The following is a 19,988-nucleotide window of genomic DNA, read 5'->3' as shown; positions in this document are numbered from 1 at the left end:
TTCTAGAAGACGTTACCACTAAAAGCGATTACCGATTTTTTGCTGGGCATGTTCTCAAAAAATTTCCCTTGAAAATTTTCTTCAAAAAATTTTTCATCAAAATTTTCCCCATTTTTTTTTAATTCTTTCCCCAAAATTGTGTTACGTACATTTTGTTCTCTAAAATTTTTTCAATGTAATTTTTTTCAAAATTTTTCCTTTAACCTTTTTTTTTTTATTTCCTTATACTTTTCATCCAAAATTTTTCCAAAAAAATTTTCTAAAACTTTGTTTTTTTATTTTTCCTTGTAATTTTTTTATGTTTTTTGCTTCCTCCAAAATTATTTTCTGCAATTTTTTTGTACAATTTTCTTTCAAATTTCGCTAAATAAATTCTCTCACCTTCTTTGCCGCCTCTGCACCTTCGTTTCGGGGCTTGCATTACCCTTCGGTGCCGTGTTAGTTGCTTCTAGGAGGTGGCCTTCATTTTGCTTATATATGCGGCCCTAGTCTTTCCATGTCTTTCCACCTCCACGATAACCGGTGAACAGTAACACCAGGTCGCCTATAGCTGGTCTCCACTGCCTCTCTCGTAGATTCTGGTAACGTGTTTATTCCACCGATGTTTTGCTATTGGTTTTTTATGCACCGGACTAAATACCTCCTTTAATGTTGCGGCCGTCCCGTTTGGCGTTGTGGTTTTACCCCGTGCTGAACGTAGTCTCGTCATATACTGCCCTTGAGAGATGCGGCTCTCAGACGCTGGTATTCAGTGGTAGCATTTTTCCGGCATCAGGCCGTCCCAGTTCCGTTGTCGCTCGCCAACAAACTGCGTACGTACATGGTACGTTGCGGTTTGTTATCTCCGTCGGGTTTTCCTGTTGAATATAGGAAGTAGCAAATTGGTGCCTCTCCGCTCGAGGAACCCTTTTGAATGCCCGACTGGTGAAATGCGTTCCGTTATCTGTCACCAGGTTTTTCGGAATACCGAATCGCTCCATACCGTTCTGTTCCCGAAATGACGTGCTCCAGAGGGGCATGATCTCTACCCACTTAGAAAATTTGTCATCATTGTGCTGACGTGTTTTGATCATGGGATCGGTTCAACGAAGTCGGCTGTTTGCTGGGTTTATATAGTTGGCACGACTGACACCCTTTCACGTATTTACACACATCGCAGAATATGCCTGGCTAGTAATATCGTGCAGTGACTCTTGCGATGGGTTTCTGTACGCCCATGTGGCCATCGATGGTTGGTTCGTGGACCTCATGTAGTACCCTCTGCCTCAGAGTCTTCGCTAAGCGCAACTTTCATGGGATGTAGTCTTGTCCATCAACGTGGGCAGGAAGGTATCAGTAGAGGTTACCGTCTCCCAGAGTGTAATCTGGAAATTTAACGGAGCTAAGTTTTACTTCCCTTATCTTCTCTTCCAGCCATTTGCAGGGCTCTGCCATCCGGCGCTCTTTGCTGATGATCTCATGCATGCGTGGGTTCTCCGGGAAGTAACCTTTGCCTAATAGGGCGGTCATAGTTGTTTTGTGCGTGGCTATGTTGAATGTATCTGCCATTTCCTCTAAGACGCTTAGTTCGTGTTATAAGAACTCGTAAACGGAGGGTTAAAAACGTTTGGCGGTTGTGGGGTCTTGTCGGAGTTTTTGCAAGTTTGCTCAGCCATAGTGATGCACGTAACCTCCGTTAAGGCATATCAGGCGCTTCTAGCGTCAATAACTCCCCTCCGCAACGTATGCAAATACGCGCCTGGGAGAGGTAGTCGACCCCTATGATAATGTCGCCTGCAAGTTTTGGTGGCATTAATAGCTCGGTTTTGTAGGCTTGGTCACCCATACCGACTGTCGCATCTATAGCCTCGCATATCATAGTTGAGCTACCATCACCAATCAGAACTCTTGTTTCCACCATCTTTACCCTCAACCGTGGAAAGCATTCGCTGTTCGCGTCGTTAATGAAACTTCTCATGGCTCCAGTGTCTACTGGCGCCTGCACTTTCGTCTTTTCTAGTGTGGCGGTCGCAACGATTCGCCCTTCTCCTGAGCATAAGGTCACCCTGGTTTGGGGTTTCGCTTCCTGGGCGGGACCAAAGATCCTTTCCCTGCATCCTTCTGTAGCAGTCTGTTGCGTGCACCCCGCGACGACCACACTTCCAGCAGAAGTTCATTCTAGGATTACGGCATCCGCACGCAACCTGGCCACTCTCTTCGCTTCGCCTGCATGCAGTTCTCGGGTCTGCGCTGTTCTTCGGTCGTCGTTTCTGGCCTGCCACGGTCTCGCACTACTGGGGTTCATCGGTGTTGGTTTCAGGACGTGATACCGCTCTTCCCGGCGCACTTGTGGAATCGATGCACATCTAGAGGCGTCAACGTGAGATTCATGTCGTAAAAGGTGCCGGATATAAAATTTTCAAATTTTTCGTAAAGGTTTATTAACTCCACCAGCGTTGCGAAATCACGCGGCTTGATGCAGAATTGCTACTCGCTGCGTGGATGCGATGGCTGAGTGGAAGATTGACCTATCTCGACAGCCAGTTCGAAAAAGCCCTATCTAAGAAAACTTTTCAACAACGCCCTTCTTCAGAATTTGATAGAAGAACGTCCTATTTCAAAATTTTATTGAAAAACATATATATATCAGCTGCCGATTCAAAAACGCCCTAACTCAGCACATTTTCAATGTATTTTCAGCTGAGTTAGGGCGTTTTTGAACCGAATTCCGAGATAGGGTGTCTCTCAATAAAATTCTGAAATAGGGCTTCTTCAATCAAATTCTGAAGAAGGGCGTTGTTGAAAAGTTTTCTTAGATAGGGCGTTTTCGAACTGCCTGCCCAGATAGGTCGATCTTCCACTCAGCTATCGATATAGTCCACAGGAAATTAAACCAGTCCAATTTTTTCTTTCTTTCAAATATTTTTTATTTATATTTGGCCGTTAATTGAAGATTCTGTTGATTTTTTGAGCTCACGGCCGGGATGAAATAAAACAATCTGTTTTTGTTGTTTTTAAATCGTCTATATTTCGACTTCAGTCTGAAGTCACCATCAGGACTGCAATGAATATCTTAATTACAAAAATTGCATAAAAGACTATCAACATACTATATATAAGCGCAACTTACACATTCCGCTGCGCCTGGTAGACTAATGTGTGCAAAAAAACAAAAGATTTAACAAACCAAACAACGAGATGAACTGGATATAAAAATATAACCAAGTGAAAGGACAGTAATTGTGAACAAAAAATCATACAAACAGCATTGCATTGGACGGCACACAGTACGACATAAATATGTATGCAAATCATCCAGCATTGTAATGTTATCATAGATGAAGTTCGGACACGGAACGAATAATAGACACCAATATTAGGCTTGTTTGTTGTGCCTTAATATTATGTTGCGGTCGACGTGTGCACAGTTTTCAGTGTCTGTTTTGAAATTCATCCTTTTATCATTAGGGGTGTTCACAATGTGGAGCATTTCTAATATAAAGCGTTTGTGGTAATTTTTCTCTTCTTCTAAGACACTCACATTTTCAAAATCGGGGTAATGTCCCGTCTCTTTACAGTGGGATGACAAGGCCGTCTTGTTGTCCGAGTAAGTATTCCTTAATTTTACGTTCGATTTGTGAGCGGAAATCCTTGTCTTAAGTTTTGATTTGGTTGTCCCCACATATACTTGTTTGCATTCGTGGGACCCGTCGCCATTACATGGAATACTGTATACTACATCAGATTTCTCATGCTTGGGAATTTTGTTTTTCATGTTGTTAAATATACTTCTCAAAGTATTGTCGTATGTAAACACTAATTGGACGTTCTCTTTATCATATAGATTGGAAAATTTGATTCAATAATATAATAATCAATTCGACAATTACTTTTAGGAAGAAAATGCCTAGCATCGGCAACAAAAAAAAACATTAAAAATCAATGCGATTGTTTGGTGTACTGAAATTTGCACAGTAACCCACTTAAATTTAACCCTCATTAGTCTTTAGGTTCAAAATTGGCCCCTTTTAAATTTTGAATCTGATTTTCTCACTTGCCTTGGGTCCGAACAACTAAATTTTTTTGCTCTATTTTTTCTGCTAAAAAATTAAAATTTTCTTTACTATGGAATTTTAAATTGTAACTGAAATATTTTTGGCTATTGTTACCAATTGGACCCCAGGGGCACAAATGACCCTAATCTCACATAAAAGACGAAATTTAAATATTCATTCACTTTTGGGAGGAATAATTCCCCCGTCGAATCAATGCCGGCCCGCTTGTTGAACAAACACAGAGCACTGGAGCCAGCATTTCACAATCAGCACAAATTAACGTGTTCGACATTTCTTATGTCTGTGTGACATTAGCGCAAACCAACAATCCGTGAAATGTGTAATGTGCAACAAATTTCTATGAAAATATCACCACAACAAACCTGTAATATGTGTTAAATGTGAAAAAAAACAAAGGACGAATTATCAATAAATCAGCTCCAAATATTTTGTTTAATCCAAAAAACCTCTAATTTTCACAGGGTCAAAAGTTGCCCTAAGGATAAATTAGTTTTGTTATTTAAGGGACTAATGAGGGCTAATGGGCTATAAAAAGTTGAACATTTTTTGATGTAATTGTTAAGGCTTGTTGAATAAGTAAGAATAAAACAGGACTGATTTTCAAAAAGATCCCTGATTTCATGTTTGCTTTTTATATACTGTAGGTTTCTTATGACCAAAACTTTTAATTAAAATTGATCTTTATTTTTTATTATTTTTTTCATATACTTTCGTATTGAACGAATCTTATGTTAGACTTAATTTAAAGCTTTTAGCTGCGTTTTAGTTCTATTTATATTACAATAAACAAAATTATTTTAATTAGTTTAATTTTATGTAAATTTTAGTCTTTCTTTAATAATTTCCATCACCCCAATTTCGCCCACAACCATAATCAAAATTATGTAGTATACTTATTATCAAGCTCATACTTTTTCCCTCATGTATTTTTGTAGACACCATCGACGATGAAACGAGCAGTTTTCTACAACAATACTACAATGACGATGCATTTTATATAAGCTCAGACCGTATTTACCAGTCTGGTGATGATGAGTTTGCTGGAATGTTTGGGCATATACAAACCGTAGCGGGTTCGTACAACACACACAAACTAACATACATACATACATACATACGTAGACTAACACTAACCCATAATCGTTGTTTGAAAGTTAACAGCTGCAATATGAAAATAGTTAGCAATTTAACATCAAAAGCGCATAACTAACCACTCGCAAGACGTGAAACTATGATTTCGCTTAACTGCCTGCCTTAAAATTATATACGTAAAAAATATTTCGCTAACTTTGGGTGTAAGGAAATAGATATACATACGTACATACATACATAGATATGCAGGTCGTTATATTGCTAACATATGTATGTATGCAGCATGTATGTACATATGTATGATTGCACATTTGGAGCATGTGTTCCTCTAAAATATCCGCGTATATTAATAGTTACGCGTACGAGTGTGCTATTTGTTAGTTTATGCGTTGCATGCCGCATGGCTGGCATTTGTGCAGCAGCACACAGCTGTTGCCACTACTAATAAACAAATTATGCTAATATTACTAACACATTTTCATGACGCTCGCTAAGCGCTTAGGAAAAGCGGGGAAGCTGCCACGGATGCAACCGATGCAACAAAAGCTAGCTAGGCAAGAGGTTAGTTTCATGCTTGCTTGGACTAAGTTGCAGTTGCTCGAAGTGAAAATTTCCTAAAGCGCATAAACATATGTATATGCATAAATTAATATATATGTATATGGATGCATGTAGGTACTACTCGTGCATTTTTGCATACATCATTATGGTGGCTTGCCTTTGGCATCAGCGTATCTGCATATGCGCTCTATAATATGTTTATACGCATTGCTGCTAAGTTATGTTTATACTCGTAGTAATGATAGTTATAACGATGCATTTTGCGCTATCTTCATACGCACCCTGCAGCAAAGTGTAGACACAATCTGGCAAAGCGCTAGTTCCGCTATACAAATACCAGTACTGAACTACTGCAAAACGACTGCACAGCGGGACAGTCGAATCTTGGGTTGTGCTAGTTGCGAAGTTAATGCACAAATTCTTACTACTCGTAAAGTATGAATATGGCTCCGCGGAAAGACATCCGACTCTAACTTGATGATCCTGCACAAACATCATCCGGGTAAGCTGGCATGTGAATGAAGTCACCTGCTACCAGACCGACCTCGGTCTTTGCAACAAGGTCATTTAGAGCTGATTCACAGATCTTACCGCTTGGTATGCATGTTGATGAACCCTAAGGGGGCTGTTCACCGAAACCATTGATTTAATGTACTTATCGACCGTGCGCTTCAGATTTTTCAGTATGAATGATGTCAGGCTGATTGGCCTGAATCTTTTTTCCAGCGCATAGTCATTCTTACCAGGCTTGGGAATGAAGACTACCCTAACTTCTTTCCAAAGAGTATGAACGTGACCAAATGGCACACGTTTTAGCATTTTTGAATACCCACCATCTGGGACCAGTGATTTCTGATCTTTTGTAGTGTGTTGTAATTTTTTTGTTTTGCTGATTCCAAAGTACCTCTGGAAGGAAAATGATTTAATTGGGAAGTGCGAGGTCATGAACTCTCAAGTCGGGGATTCCGGTTCTGGCGGGAAGTGGTTTAAATGAACCGGAAGCCCATTTTTTTTAATTAAATATATATGTCGGCCGCTGTGGTGTAGTGGTAAGCAGTGCGCGCTTCCACTCCGGAGCACCTGGGTTCAAACCCTGGTCAAAGCAACATCGCAAAAAATATAGAAAAAAGGTTTTTTCTTAACAGCGGTCGTTCCTCGGCAGGCAATGGCAAACCTCCGAGTGTATTTCTGCCATGAAAAACAGCTTCTCTTAAAAATACAATCGCCGTTCGGAGTCGGCGTAAAACTGTAGGTTCCTCCGCTTTGTATGACAACATCAAGGCGCACGCCACAAACCGGTGGAGAAGCTCGGCCAAACACTAACATATGTGTAAGCGCCAATCTATTATTATTATTATATATGTTTTACCATATAATTGGATTCGGCAAAAACGCAACTTTTGGTTGAAACTTTTTTCTCGGACGTGCTTTTTTCAACCTCTAAATGACCTTCGAACTTCAATTGGTCCCATATAAACTTCTAAAGTAAGTAGAAATGTTTTAATTGGAAAACGAAAAAATACGAATATCCAAGTCAGGAATGACCTATCTTTCAATCGTATTATTGGTTAAACTGACCGGAAGCCAATTCTTTTAATAGGATAAATGTATATTTTTTAGCACGGACAAAAACAAAACTTTTGGGGAGCATGATCTGATCGCCCCTGTCTCCTCGAAACACAGGTTCCCTAGAGTGAGAAGTCAACGCAGATCTGGCTCCATCTTTGACAGGGACAAGGTACGGTGGGCGGTAGAGTCTTTTGAACCCTTCAAAGCAGCCGGTGGTGATGGGATCTTCCCAGCACTACTGCAAAGAAGTATTGAGGATATCATTGATCCCCTGATCTGTATATTTAGGGCTAGTTACTGCTGGGAATAAATACCGCATGCATGGAGGAAGGTGTCCGTGTTATTTATTCAAAATCGGGCAACAGGCCGCTTGACTTAGTTAAATCATACAGACCTATTAGCCTAACTTCCTTCACTTTAAAAACTTTTGAGAGACTCCTAGACCTCCATATTAGGGAGAGAGTCAACACTTTCACTCCCTTTCACCACACACAATTTGCATATGTTAAAGGGGAATTAACGGATTCGGCCCTACAGTGTCAGGTTAGTAGGATCTAAAGTGCCTTCTAGGCACAGGAGATCGCTCTGTGTACCTTCTTGGACATCGAGGGCCCTTTCGATAAAACTGCCTATGGATCTATCTCAAGGGCATTAGTCCAAAGAGGCTTAGACGCTACTACTGTCGTTTGGATCGACGCTATGCTTCGTGAGCGTGAAATTGTATCGTCCTTGGGGAATACTCAAGTGAAGATCAGAGCCGTGAGAGGCGGTCAACAGGGAAGGGTCCTTTCTCCCTTGCTTTGGTCACTTTTTGTGGATGACGTCTTAATCAGACTACATAAGTGTGGTTACGATGTTTTGGGATACGCAGATGACCTTGCAATTATAGTTATGGGAAAATTCGGCAGTACTGTCTCTGACTTTACATGCGCAGCTCTGCGCGTAGTCCCAAACTGGTGAGCCAATAAGGGCCTCAGCATAAAACTCGGAAGGCTGTTCTGGTACCGTTTACAACAAGGTATAAACCGAACCTTGGTTTGGTCACTCTTGGAGGGACAATACTTGAATACTCCGATGATATCAAATATCGGGGGATAACGCTAGATAAGAGACTTAATTGGACCTCCCATCTTGACAGAACGGTTGCTAAAGCCACGCGGGCCATGTGGGCCTGCAGAAGACTCTTTGGTAGGAAATGGGGTTCGAGCTCAAGGATTATTGAGTGGCTCTACCGTATGATCGTCCGTCCGATTGTGTCCTATGCATCAGTAGCGTGGTGGCAGAAGGCAATGCAAAAAACTGCCATAATTCGCCATAACAAACTGCAAAGATTTGTACGTCTATCCGTCGCTGTATCTATAAGAACATGCTCAACTACGGCTCTTGAGTTGCTACTTGGATGCACCCCTCTCCATATTTTTATCCAGTAAACAGCAGCCACGTGGCAGCTGCAACTTCGACTATCTAACGACGGCTTCTTCGCAAAGAAACTTCATGCAGGTATTCTTGGGATGATACCAGGGTTGGAAATATGCGGAATCTCTGATTCCATTACTAAGGAGGTCTGCTTTGGCAGAAGATTCCAAGTGATAATCCCCGATCGCAAAGATTTGGCAAATGGGCTCCCTGCGCTTGATCTCAAATATGTACACTGGTACACAGATGGTTCAGGGATGGCGGTCAGAGAGGATGCAGGCATCTTTAGACCCAGAACCAAACATGCGATTCCCATGGGCAAATAGCCCACGGTGTTTAATGCTGAAATAGTCGCAATCTTAAGCTGCGCAAAATTACACCTTGAAAAGGGTTTAAAGGGCGCATTTTTGGTTATATTTTCAGATAGCCAAGCAGCCATCTGGGCCAAAAAAACGGTAAGTGTTGGGTACCAGGCCATTCCGGGATCGAAGGCAACGAGATCGCTGACGAGTTGGCACGTGAAGGATTGCTGACTGCCTTTTCGGGACCTTCACCATTCTGTGGTATAAGTTGGTCCTCTTCGAGGGCCATAATTCCTGTTTGGGTACACCCTCAACACAGTAAGATTTAGACAGGCCTGGTTCTTCGGCTACTCTTTTAAAAGAAACACCATTGTCCTACCAAATAGAAATGACATCAGGCTACTTCTTGGGTATCTGACTGGTCACAACCAATTGCGATTCCACTTGCGATCACAGAGTCGGAATGCCGGCTCAGCCTCGAGGCTGATGAAACTTCGGAGCATATGCTCTGTCACTGTCCGGCTTTACAAAGACTGATTTATTTTAAATTCTCTGTTATTAGAAATTCGTCTACCAAGGCCCTTTCTTGGCCTCATTGGGTTAGGGACTCCTTTAAAGTAATACAAAAGATCTTTTAGGTCGCGGTGTCTCTGGTTCTAGTACACCCAGAAAATTAACTAACTAACTAACTAGAATCTTTGTTCTGGAGTGAACCTCCAGTTAAAGTAATGCACCTCCGGTCTGTTTTACCCACTTTCGGTCGAAAACCGAATTCGGTAATACGACCAAAAGCTCATGCGTTTTTCAGTAAACAACATTTTCCTCCATGGGTGGTCTAGAACACCCTGCATATTGCATATCGATTTGTACTTTTACTTTGTTGTACTAACATTGATAAGAATTGTTTAAGAGGACATAGACAGTACTATTTAAATAAATTTTGCATGCTTTTTAAATAAATAAATAACAAATAACATCTGAAGTTTTGATTACCCTTGTATTACGCAAACCAAATAACCTTTCAATATTCTAAATTTCTTTACTATAGTATTGAAAACTTAGTTAAACACTTTTTTATATTTTGACATTTATAATCAACTTAAACAAAAAGTTGAAGCACTAGAAGCAGAGCAAAAATGTCACTTATTTAAATGTTATTCGCATAAATGTAGTAACAAGTACAGTCGCTTGCAGGACAAAGTTTAGAAATTAATTTACTGAGCGCAGCTTTCAACACTTTTTCCTCATTCCAAGCAGACTTCAATAAGAAAAGCTAATTATGTAGATGAGCATATGCTCCAGAATAACTGGTATTCATGTTTTTGTTATTATTCCTTTTTTCATTGCGCTGCAAATGAAAGTAATGACAACTGCCAAAGGCTGATTAGCCAACTACAAATTAACATCTAATTACGCACACTACTTCGTGTTATAAAGTCCTAATGGATATGAAACGAATGCCGTCTAAACGAATAGTAAGTTAAAGAGGTAGAAGTGAAACTGTTAAATGTACATATACGATGATCCTCTGCAATAACGATATATGTACATATGTAAGCTACGATGTAAAATAGTTGGCTTAATACAAATTCACGAAATTTTTTCTCCTACATATATGAATGAGGAAATATCAAATATTGTAACGGTCGGTGGATTGCAATGGCCATCGCACAGTGATTCAAAACTGGCACTCAGTTATCACTATTCCCTGTAGCCTTCATTTTCACTCAATTTAAATAGTTAATTTTTTTTTTTAACGAAATCTAAAAAAAATTGGAAGAGACCAGTTGAGCCCGATTTTTGAATTTTTGTTTGTTTGTAAAAAATTTTTTAGTGCATAGTGCAGAAAAAGTAGCAATTTTAAAGAGAATCAATTCTCCTGTTCCAGCTAATAATTGTTATATAATAAAACCAAGTTGAAAACAATTCTAGGGTTTCCACAAAACGAAAAAAATTTCACAAGAAAATTTTAAATGTTATAAAAAAATTCACCAAATTTTAAAAAAAAGTTAGTTTCTAGAAAAATGTTGTGTACACAGTTTTATAGATCATAAAATTTTAGTACAATAATGTGCAGGTCGCAAGTGGCTAAGAGGTCGCTTTGATTTTTAATAATTTTATTCGCTAACATTTCGAGCAAATCTGCATGCCAAATGGAAATTACAGCGTTTGTTATGTTATTAAAAATCAACGAGAACTCTTAGCCACTTAAAAATGTTATGATCTATAAAGCTGCATACCCGAAAAAAATAATAATAATTTTGGTGCAAATTTTTTATAGCATTTAAATTTAAAATTTTAAATTTTATTTTTTTTTTTTTGGGAGAACGCTACAATTGTTTTCAACTAGCATTTATTGGGTAACATTTGTTAACTGAAACAGGAGAATCGATTTTCTTCAAAATTACTACTTTTTCGGCACTTTGAACTAAACAATTTTGTACAAACAAAAAACAAAAGTCCGTAAATTGGGCTCAACTGGTCTCTTCCAAACTTTATTGGCTTTCATTTCAAAAAAAAATTATCAAATTGAGTGAGAAATTACGGCTTCAGTGAATTGGGAACACAAAATGCCAATTTTTAACCACTGTGCATCGCTCTTTTGAGTGCAAATAGTAATTACTTTACAATTTTGATTAACTTCAGATTATATGCCGGTTTTAACCAGAAAATCATATATTTCTCTGAAATAGTGATCACCTCTCGGCTGGCAATGGCAAACCTGCGAGTATATTTCTGCTATGAAAAAAGCTTCTCATAAAAAGGCAACCGACGTTACACCGAAAAAAACACTTGTTTTCAAAAAAGTTGCAAAAGTCAAATTTAAAAAAAAAAAATAAAAACGAAAACCGTTTTGAGTATCTTTCCGTGAGTTCTAGAGTCCCCAAAAACGAAAAAAAACAGTTTAAAAAAACGAAAAAATTTACTTCTCGAAAAAAACCAAAAATTAAAACTGTTCTTAGTACCTTTCTAATAGCTCTAGAGTTTCTGAGAAGAAAAAAATTTCTGTAAAATTACACCAAAAAACAAAAATCCAAAAAGTCAGAAAAGTTAAATGTTCGAAAAAAAATATAAAAACTGTTCTAGGTAGCATTTCAATGGATCTAGAGTTCATAAAAAAAAACAGTCCTGCAAAATTACACCGAAGAAACATTTTTTCAAAAAAATCGAAAAGGTTACTTTTTGAAGAAAATTAAAATTGTTTAGGAATCCTAGATCTATTGAAAAGCTACTTAGATCCGTTATATTTGTTTTTTCAAACAATTTTTTTTTTGGCTTTTTTGAAATGATTCATTAGCGCAATTTCGCAGAACTTTCTTTTCCCTTCTCAGGAACTCTATGTAGAACTAATGGAAAGCTACTCACAAAAGTTTTTCTTTTTTTTCTTGGCGAAATATCCAAAACTTTTTTCCTTTTCAAGAACTCTAGAACTATTGAAAAGCTACTGAGAACAGCTATTTTGTCTTTTTGCATCATACCGTATGCCAACTTCACAGACATGACCGATGAGCCGTTGAAAACCACTTCACGAATAAAACGTAGAAGTTATACGCCAATAGAATTATAAAGCTACCCGAGCATTGGCAAAAGGTATACTAATTAGTAGCTCATATGTACACTATACTCGAAAAAAATCCATTATCAGTAAAGAACATTTGGTTTCAAAAGTTTACCCAAAAACCAGCGGAGACTTTTTATTTTACCCTCAGATTAGATTTAGAGGAGTTGTTAGGTCACCTATGTAGTTATCGCGACGGAGTACGATGTACTACGTGTATAAGTGGTAAATTTTGCACTCCGGGCTTAAAAATCGATCATTCTTCGGTTAAGCTAAAACAAACCTCGGTTACTAAAAAAAAGTACCATACTTTGTTAAGCGACGTTTAAGTAGGTACGATGACTACGTACTTACGCATTCACATTTATCTAACAAATATCTTGCCACAAAATGAGTTCATATCCATTTCATGACATGAGCTATAATTTATTTCTTTTGCCAAGTATCAATTGAATTGTTATCAGTGCGCAACAATAAATTTTAGTTCACTTTGTTAGCAAACATGCAGTTATAATAAATCTGCACATCAACCAGCTGCAGTTGTTTATTGCAATACATGTACATATGTATGTACATATGTATTTACATTTTTGCACACATGCAAGTGCCAGCAATTTCGCCTTCGATATATTGTACATTCATATGTAGGTAGGTACATAAATTGAGGAGTAGTGGTGGAAAATTTCATGCGTGAAATACAATCAAATTAAAGGGGAAAGCGAAAATAAGCCAACAGCAATCGCTTGCGCAACGCCTTTTTGCAGGGATCATAAATAAAGTTGCGTATACGACAGGGCTGCCATTTTTGTATTGTGTGTCAGTAGGTAAAGCCAATACGACAAACGTAAATACGTATAGATTGTACTCGTATATATGAGCTCATCCGAAAGCTGTACGCGAGCCTTCATTGAAATTTCTTTTTTAAAATATAATTTTCCATTCAGAAAATTAAAATCATTTGTGGTTTCCTTTTATCTAGCTTTTTTTTAATTGAATTAAGGTTTCTTATTATTCGATATTTTTTCTTAATTCCAATTTATTTTACGCTTCTGTTAAGTAATGGTAACAAACGTCAATAAATTTAATCTTTCGCAGTGAGATCAGTAATCTTATTCAACTAATCAGTCGTTTCTGATACTTGATTGCTTCGTTGTAAATATTTATACAGGTATTTTTTTTAAATGACTTATTTTTATGTGCGTTCACTACACCATGCATTTTTTAATAGCATTATTTTAAGTCATTTTTATTTTAATGCATAGTGAGATGTCACTCAAGCTTCTTCTCACAGCCCTCTTTCCATGCAACAAGACAAACCAACTATTTGGGGAATGTGGACAAGCTGCACATTCAAGCCCTCCAAGTCAGTGCGGGCCGAACAAATTATAGCTGCCCAGCTGTGAAAGATCCTAAAGGTATCGTATCGTTGGCTGATTCCAATCGTCGCTAGTTTCATTGTGCCAGGGTACACTCCCAGCGCTTGGAGGCCATCTTTCCCATGCACTTCAGACAAATCTGACTATTTTCGGTTCTGCTTAAAAACCAGGATTTGCTGCTGATTTTCATTTTAAAATTAGGATTCCTCGTGAACGCTTGGCAGATACTGCATACATCAAGGGTAGATCAGTCGAGATTGATTGAGGAAAACTTAATACACAAAGATCTTTTCGTAATGTTCTTCGGGGGAAATGTTCAGAACTTTTAGTAGTATTTTGGTCAAAACTGACATTTTAAGGCTCATAAACCACCTGGTCACTGACAGAACTGCCGCGGTTAAGTGGAGCCGTGGCATCACCCAGCACCGGGTGAACAAGGACACGCCCTAGGTTAGCGTTGACTTACCCTTTCTCTGGATTGTGTTCGCCAACGGTCTTCTTCAGCATTTTTCTGAAAAGAGAGAGGCTCTGTACTGCTTCTGTGGGCAATAGGTAAGAGGTTGGGCCTGTCTTCCGATGTTAATTCCTACCTCAATAAAACGATACCCATGGTATAATGTGGTCTTTGATACGATGGGGTGCTCATCGTATCCAAGGATAGTCTTCAAGGCCTAAGGATCTAACATAGTGAGCCGGGGATTGTCACTGAGCCACATCAACGTCTCTCGCTGCTGGGTTCCAGGACATAGCCATATCGAAAGGAACAAGTCAGCTGATAAGATGGCTAAAACGGACCCTGAGATGCCAATTAACGAGGCGGATACCTCTGTACTAGCGTCGTTTAGTGATTACTTGGGGAACAAGATTATTATGGCTGCAGCTTAGTAGGAAAAAGAGAGAAGATTTTCTGAGACATTATAAATCTGTGTAGCTGTCCGGGCCGACATTTCATCCTTTGTTTCTTTAGCAGTCTGACGAAGGTAGGGTGGGGAAACTCTTGCGCCTCCTAAGTTTCATTTAGGATGGCAAATGGATCAGTAAGTTAATGTGATGAAAAATATTAAAACTTCTCTCTTTATAGCAATACCAAACAGGGGAATGTCTCTCCTCTTGACCCTTGCTGAAAGAGGGCACTCGCAATGAAAAACTACGTATCCGAGTGGAGTCTGATTAAGATTTAATAATTTCCAATAAGACTCTGTACCCGTACCCAAATAAGGTAAACGCGGTGCTTTAGATGCGATGAGTACTCGAATCTGAAACGAAACCGACACAAACATTGAGGTTCAATCGTTTGCTTTCAGGGCGCCATTGTTAGGTTACAAGTGACCTTATATTGAGCCAAAAGATTTTGACGGAGTCACAAAATTAACCAACTTAATATATTAATGGTTTAATACAGGTAATTCGTCATTTCTTTTATATAGCGTGAGGCATTCTAATAATGTTATGTATGTAATTACACTTACATATACATATGTAATTTTCCCCATAAGGTCATCTTCTACTTTGGAATGCGCCCTCAACAAATAACATCCATGTATACTTTGGTACCAAAGAAATACAAATAAGTAGCCATCTATAAATGACCACCACCTTGTGATTGTAATAATACAGTTGTTAAGTCATTACATACCTACAGTGACTTAAACCAGTGAACACGTGTTGATTTTTTCTCCATTATTCACAATGTTTTTAAATTTACTTTATTTTTTGTTTTCTATAAGCTTCCAAACTTTAGCAAACCCGTATAAACGAAATTTCAAACTTAGTCCGAAATTTAGGAAAATTCAACAAATTTTCATACAAATTTCAAACGTTTTAACCTGGTATGCAGTTTTATAGCCCTTACAATATTAGTAAATGAAATTCAGAAACAATTACAATAAAAATAACAAATATTTGTACAATTTTAGCCTTAAAACTTTTATTTAGGCAAAAAAGTACCGAATTTACTAATTTTTTTCATTATCACAAAAAAAGGCAGAAGTGTTTTTTTTTAATAACTTTGGGAAGTTTTAAAATAGAATCTTCTTACTAGAGCCAATAACAGTTGGCATCAAATAGAGCATATCTGTAAAAGTTTTATTATGAAATTTCACACAACTAAAAAATAGTTGGTGGTGATTTCAAGTCCTCTAAATATTTATTTAGCCGTTAAAAACTTTACAACATACAACAATACGATAAGTACGACACCTTGTGAACCACCCAAATATGACTTTTAAGTAAAGACGTGCGAGTAAACGTATGTATTAGCTGACTATGAATGGTGTTACGGGGCGTATACGTTACATAAACTGCTGCGGGAAAACGAAAACGAAAATTTAAATACAATTTCGTGATGGAATCTTGTTCTTTATACAAAACTGAAGATAATACATTGTCTTAGATAAGTATGTCACCATTTTCGACCAAAACCACGTTTTTTATAAACTGAAATTGTTAAAAAAAAACCGCAAAAGCCGCCATTAAAAAAATATTGCAAATCAACACGAGTTTTTAGCAGCTTGAAACTTGCACTTCATTAGACTAAAACTGTATTGGCTATTTTTAAAACTGCATACCCAAAAATGCTCTAAAGATTTAGATCAAAAAGTTTAAATATTGTTGAACATTTTTTGAATTTCCCAAAAATTTATAGATTTTGTTAAAGCTTGAACATAATTTTCATAAAAAAAATGTTCCACAAAGATTAACTTGAAAAATATTGTGAATATTAAAAAAATAAAAATAAAAAATTTAATTCAAAAAAAAAAAAAAAATCCACAATTGCTCACTTGTTTGAGTCACTGTATGTAAATACGCATACGCTTAACAATGAATTACGATTCTACCAACATAACAATGTTGAAAATGTTGACCTGAAATTACTAGCTAATAACATCAAAGTTGTTGTGCTCAAATACAATTGTACATTAGATAAGTACTAGAAATACGCATAATTAGTGAAATAGTGTAAGAATTTGTTGTTATTTAATAGAAATGTGTTTATAAATATTTGTATAGCAATCTACTTCATCAATTAAATTATTCATGTAATTGGTTTCGTAGTTAGTATCTTGGCAGACTTCAATGCCTCGACAGTTCGAAAAACTTCTTGTGATTCATTACATTTTATACTGAAGAAGTTCAAGTGCTAATAACATTTTACCATATGCTACCCTAATCAATAATCTACGTACTTTACCGAATTTAATTCAATTGTATTTGCAGAGTACTCAGAATTATCTGGAAGTTTGATGTTGCTGATTAATTTGATTAAATGTATATGCGGTTACAACCTGGGTTTACATGCGTATACGGGATATCTTTGAAAAAGGTTGCCTCATTCTTCAAATGTAAAAATAAATCGTAATATAGTCATATTGCGAAAGTCAGCGGTACCTTCCACATAAACTGAAGTTCTGATTACACATACCTAATCTATAAGCATTTACCTAGAGTACTGAGGTGAGGTTGTTTATGAAGGCCACGTTACTGAATAAGAGTCCGGAAATTAATTTGGCAAGCAAACACAGGGTGCTTCTAATGAAAATAAAAATTTTATGCTGAAATACACATGCTAAGCCCTTCGAAATTTTGTGCCGGGATATGCGTTACAGCTTCGCAAATTTTACCCCTACCGAAACCAAAGATGTATACACATCAAAAATAAATTTTTGGGTGCACCATAACGAATAAGTATTGAAATGTCCTTTTAAAATTTTATCCTTGAATATCCTTGGAAATTTCCAATATTTATTTTTGAAAAAAAAAAAATGTAAAGGACTGAATTTCGTCCTTCTAACTCTATTAGTTTTAGATAAAAAAAAAATTACACTTCTCTTAATAAGATAATGGAATCATTATTATGAAACCATGTATGCGCTCTAAAAGAACAAACTTAACGTGTTGATGTACGGTTTAAGTACTTTAATTGTTTTGTAAACAAGGGCGTAGCCAGCCTTTTATTTAGGGGGCTGGAGTTTATATAGAGGGAAGAAATGCTTTTAATAAAATTTTTTTCTGTGTATACAAATACAAATTTTTGTGTTTCAGAACGTATAAGTTTTCTGGTATCCTTTACAACGATACCAGTTTTTTTAAATTGGTTTGTAATTTTTTTGTATAATATATTTTATTTATAAGAAAAGGTATTTTTTTTTTATTTTAAGTGTTTTTTCTGACATTTTTATATACGAAGTATTCAAATACTCAAACTAGAAGAAAGGGGGTTTAATCGCCTTTACAACGATACCGTATCGGTTTGTAAGTTCTTTGCTGAAAATATTTTTTTATAAAAGAAGTTATTTTTTCTTTCTAAGTGTTTTTTCTCAAATTTTTATATACTTTTAATTTTTTGAAGACCCGACCTTATAACATCTATAATATAAGTTTGCACAAAATAAGGTCTACGTCTATATTTTTAGTTTTTTAGTTATTTATATACATATAATAATAAAAAATTATTTTTTACCAAAGGCCCGTTTTCGGACTTCGAAGGCCCATATCTCGATTTCGGAGGCTAACTTCGAGAAACGGAGAAATCTCTTTTTTACCTATGACTTAATCTCTTAAAAAAAAATTGGGTTGGTCCAATACCCAGCCGAGTGCTGTACAGTGTAATGATTCCAGTATTTTTATTTATGTATATTGTAAATATCAATATTTTATAAGAGAAGTTTAGTTTTTTTATCTAAAAATAATAATGGTAGGAGGACGAAATTCGAGGATGTGATAGTTTACATATAACTCCTTGATATAATTTTTCAAAAATAAATATTGAAAATTTCCAAGGATATTCAAGGGTAAAGTTTTAACACTTATTCCTCCTGGTGAACTAAAAAATTATTTCTTTTTTTTTTAATTGTGCCGAATTTTTCCTCTTAATTGATACCCATATTGTTACTCTACAATGCACCAAATCCTTTATATATTTTTTTATTCAATCATATCCTAGAAATTTCGAAAAAATCCTGACGTCAGAGAGAAAAATTAAAGACGCAGTTATATATTGATACTTTCGTGTGTTTTAAGAATTTTTGGTTTTTATCGCACGGTGCAATAGTCAAGCAAGAGAGGTTTAAGTTTAACTTTGTTTCAAAAGTATTTTTTGAAGAGGTGTCGGTTAACCCTGAAACTTAACTTAACTCAACTTAACTTAGGGCCGGTTACTCAATGTCTTGTTAACACTAACCACAGGTTAAAGGTCATTATCGACGTTATCCACTCCTTGTTATATGTTATGAAGCCGTTCACGTCGATTACGGTGCTTTGCCTGCAGTTAGCAATACCCAGACATTGAGTAACCGGTCGTTAGTGACATTTTTTGAGACCGAAAATAAATTTGTTCTATCTTTATGTTGTCTTTCAACAGTGCATTATTTTCCAAATAAAGTAACCCCATAGTTGGCTATTAGCGTAATTAGCGTATTCACAAGGGACGTAAGCGTTCTAAAGTCGTAAAATTTTTTGATGTGACATAACGGTTGAACTGGTTTTAAGGGTGTCTTAGTGTATAATAATTACTAGTGTTCGCCCAGCGCTTGAAATTCAACCGCTAAAATTAAGGATAGTTTATGTGAGTTGAGTTGTGCTGAAATAAAATTTGTTGGAATGGGTTAAGTGGAGGGGAGTTTAGCTTAGTACTTAGCATAACATAACATAGAATAGCATTAGATTCAATAACATAACATAACATAACATGTAGCATAACACATCACAATATAACATCGCACATTCTTCAGTTGTATTTCCTTTTTATCCCTATCACTTTCTTCCTCTCTATCTTTGTCTCTATCGCTTTTAATGTTTATGTTTATGTTTATGTTTATCTACACATTCATGTTCATGTTCATGTTCATGTTCATGTTCATGTTCAAGTTCATGTTCATGTTCATTTTCATGTTCATGTTCATGTTCATGTTCATTTTCATGTTCATGTTCATGTTCATGTTCATGTTCATGTTCATGTTCATATTCATCTTCATCTTCATCTTCATCTTCATCTTCATCTTCATCTTCATCTTCATCTTCATCTTCATCTTCATCTTCACCTTCATCTTCATCTTCATCT

The 19,988-nt window shown here is 36.7% G+C and overlaps 1 protein-coding gene across 1 annotated transcript in view; it reads left to right on the top strand.

Moving 5' to 3' along the window:
* Positions 1 to 19,988, top strand: part of LOC118745941 — a 222,809-nt gene that overhangs the window by 187,073 nt on the left and 15,748 nt on the right. Inside the window, exon 4 of the mRNA XM_036479608.1 lies at positions 4,991 to 5,128. Coding sequence (XP_036335501.1) covers positions 4,991 to 5,128 — 138 coding nt within the window. The remainder of the gene's footprint in view (positions 1 to 4,990; positions 5,129 to 19,988) is intronic.

Source organism: Rhagoletis pomonella, unplaced genomic scaffold, assembly GCF_013731165.1.
Source record: "Rhagoletis pomonella isolate Grant_MI unplaced genomic scaffold, Rhpom_1.0 Rhpom_scaffold_00010, whole genome shotgun sequence".
Lineage (NCBI taxonomy): Eukaryota > Metazoa > Arthropoda > Insecta > Diptera > Tephritidae > Rhagoletis > Rhagoletis pomonella.
Note: the sequence above shows the minus strand (reverse complement) of the source record. Positions and strands in the feature narration are given on the sequence as shown.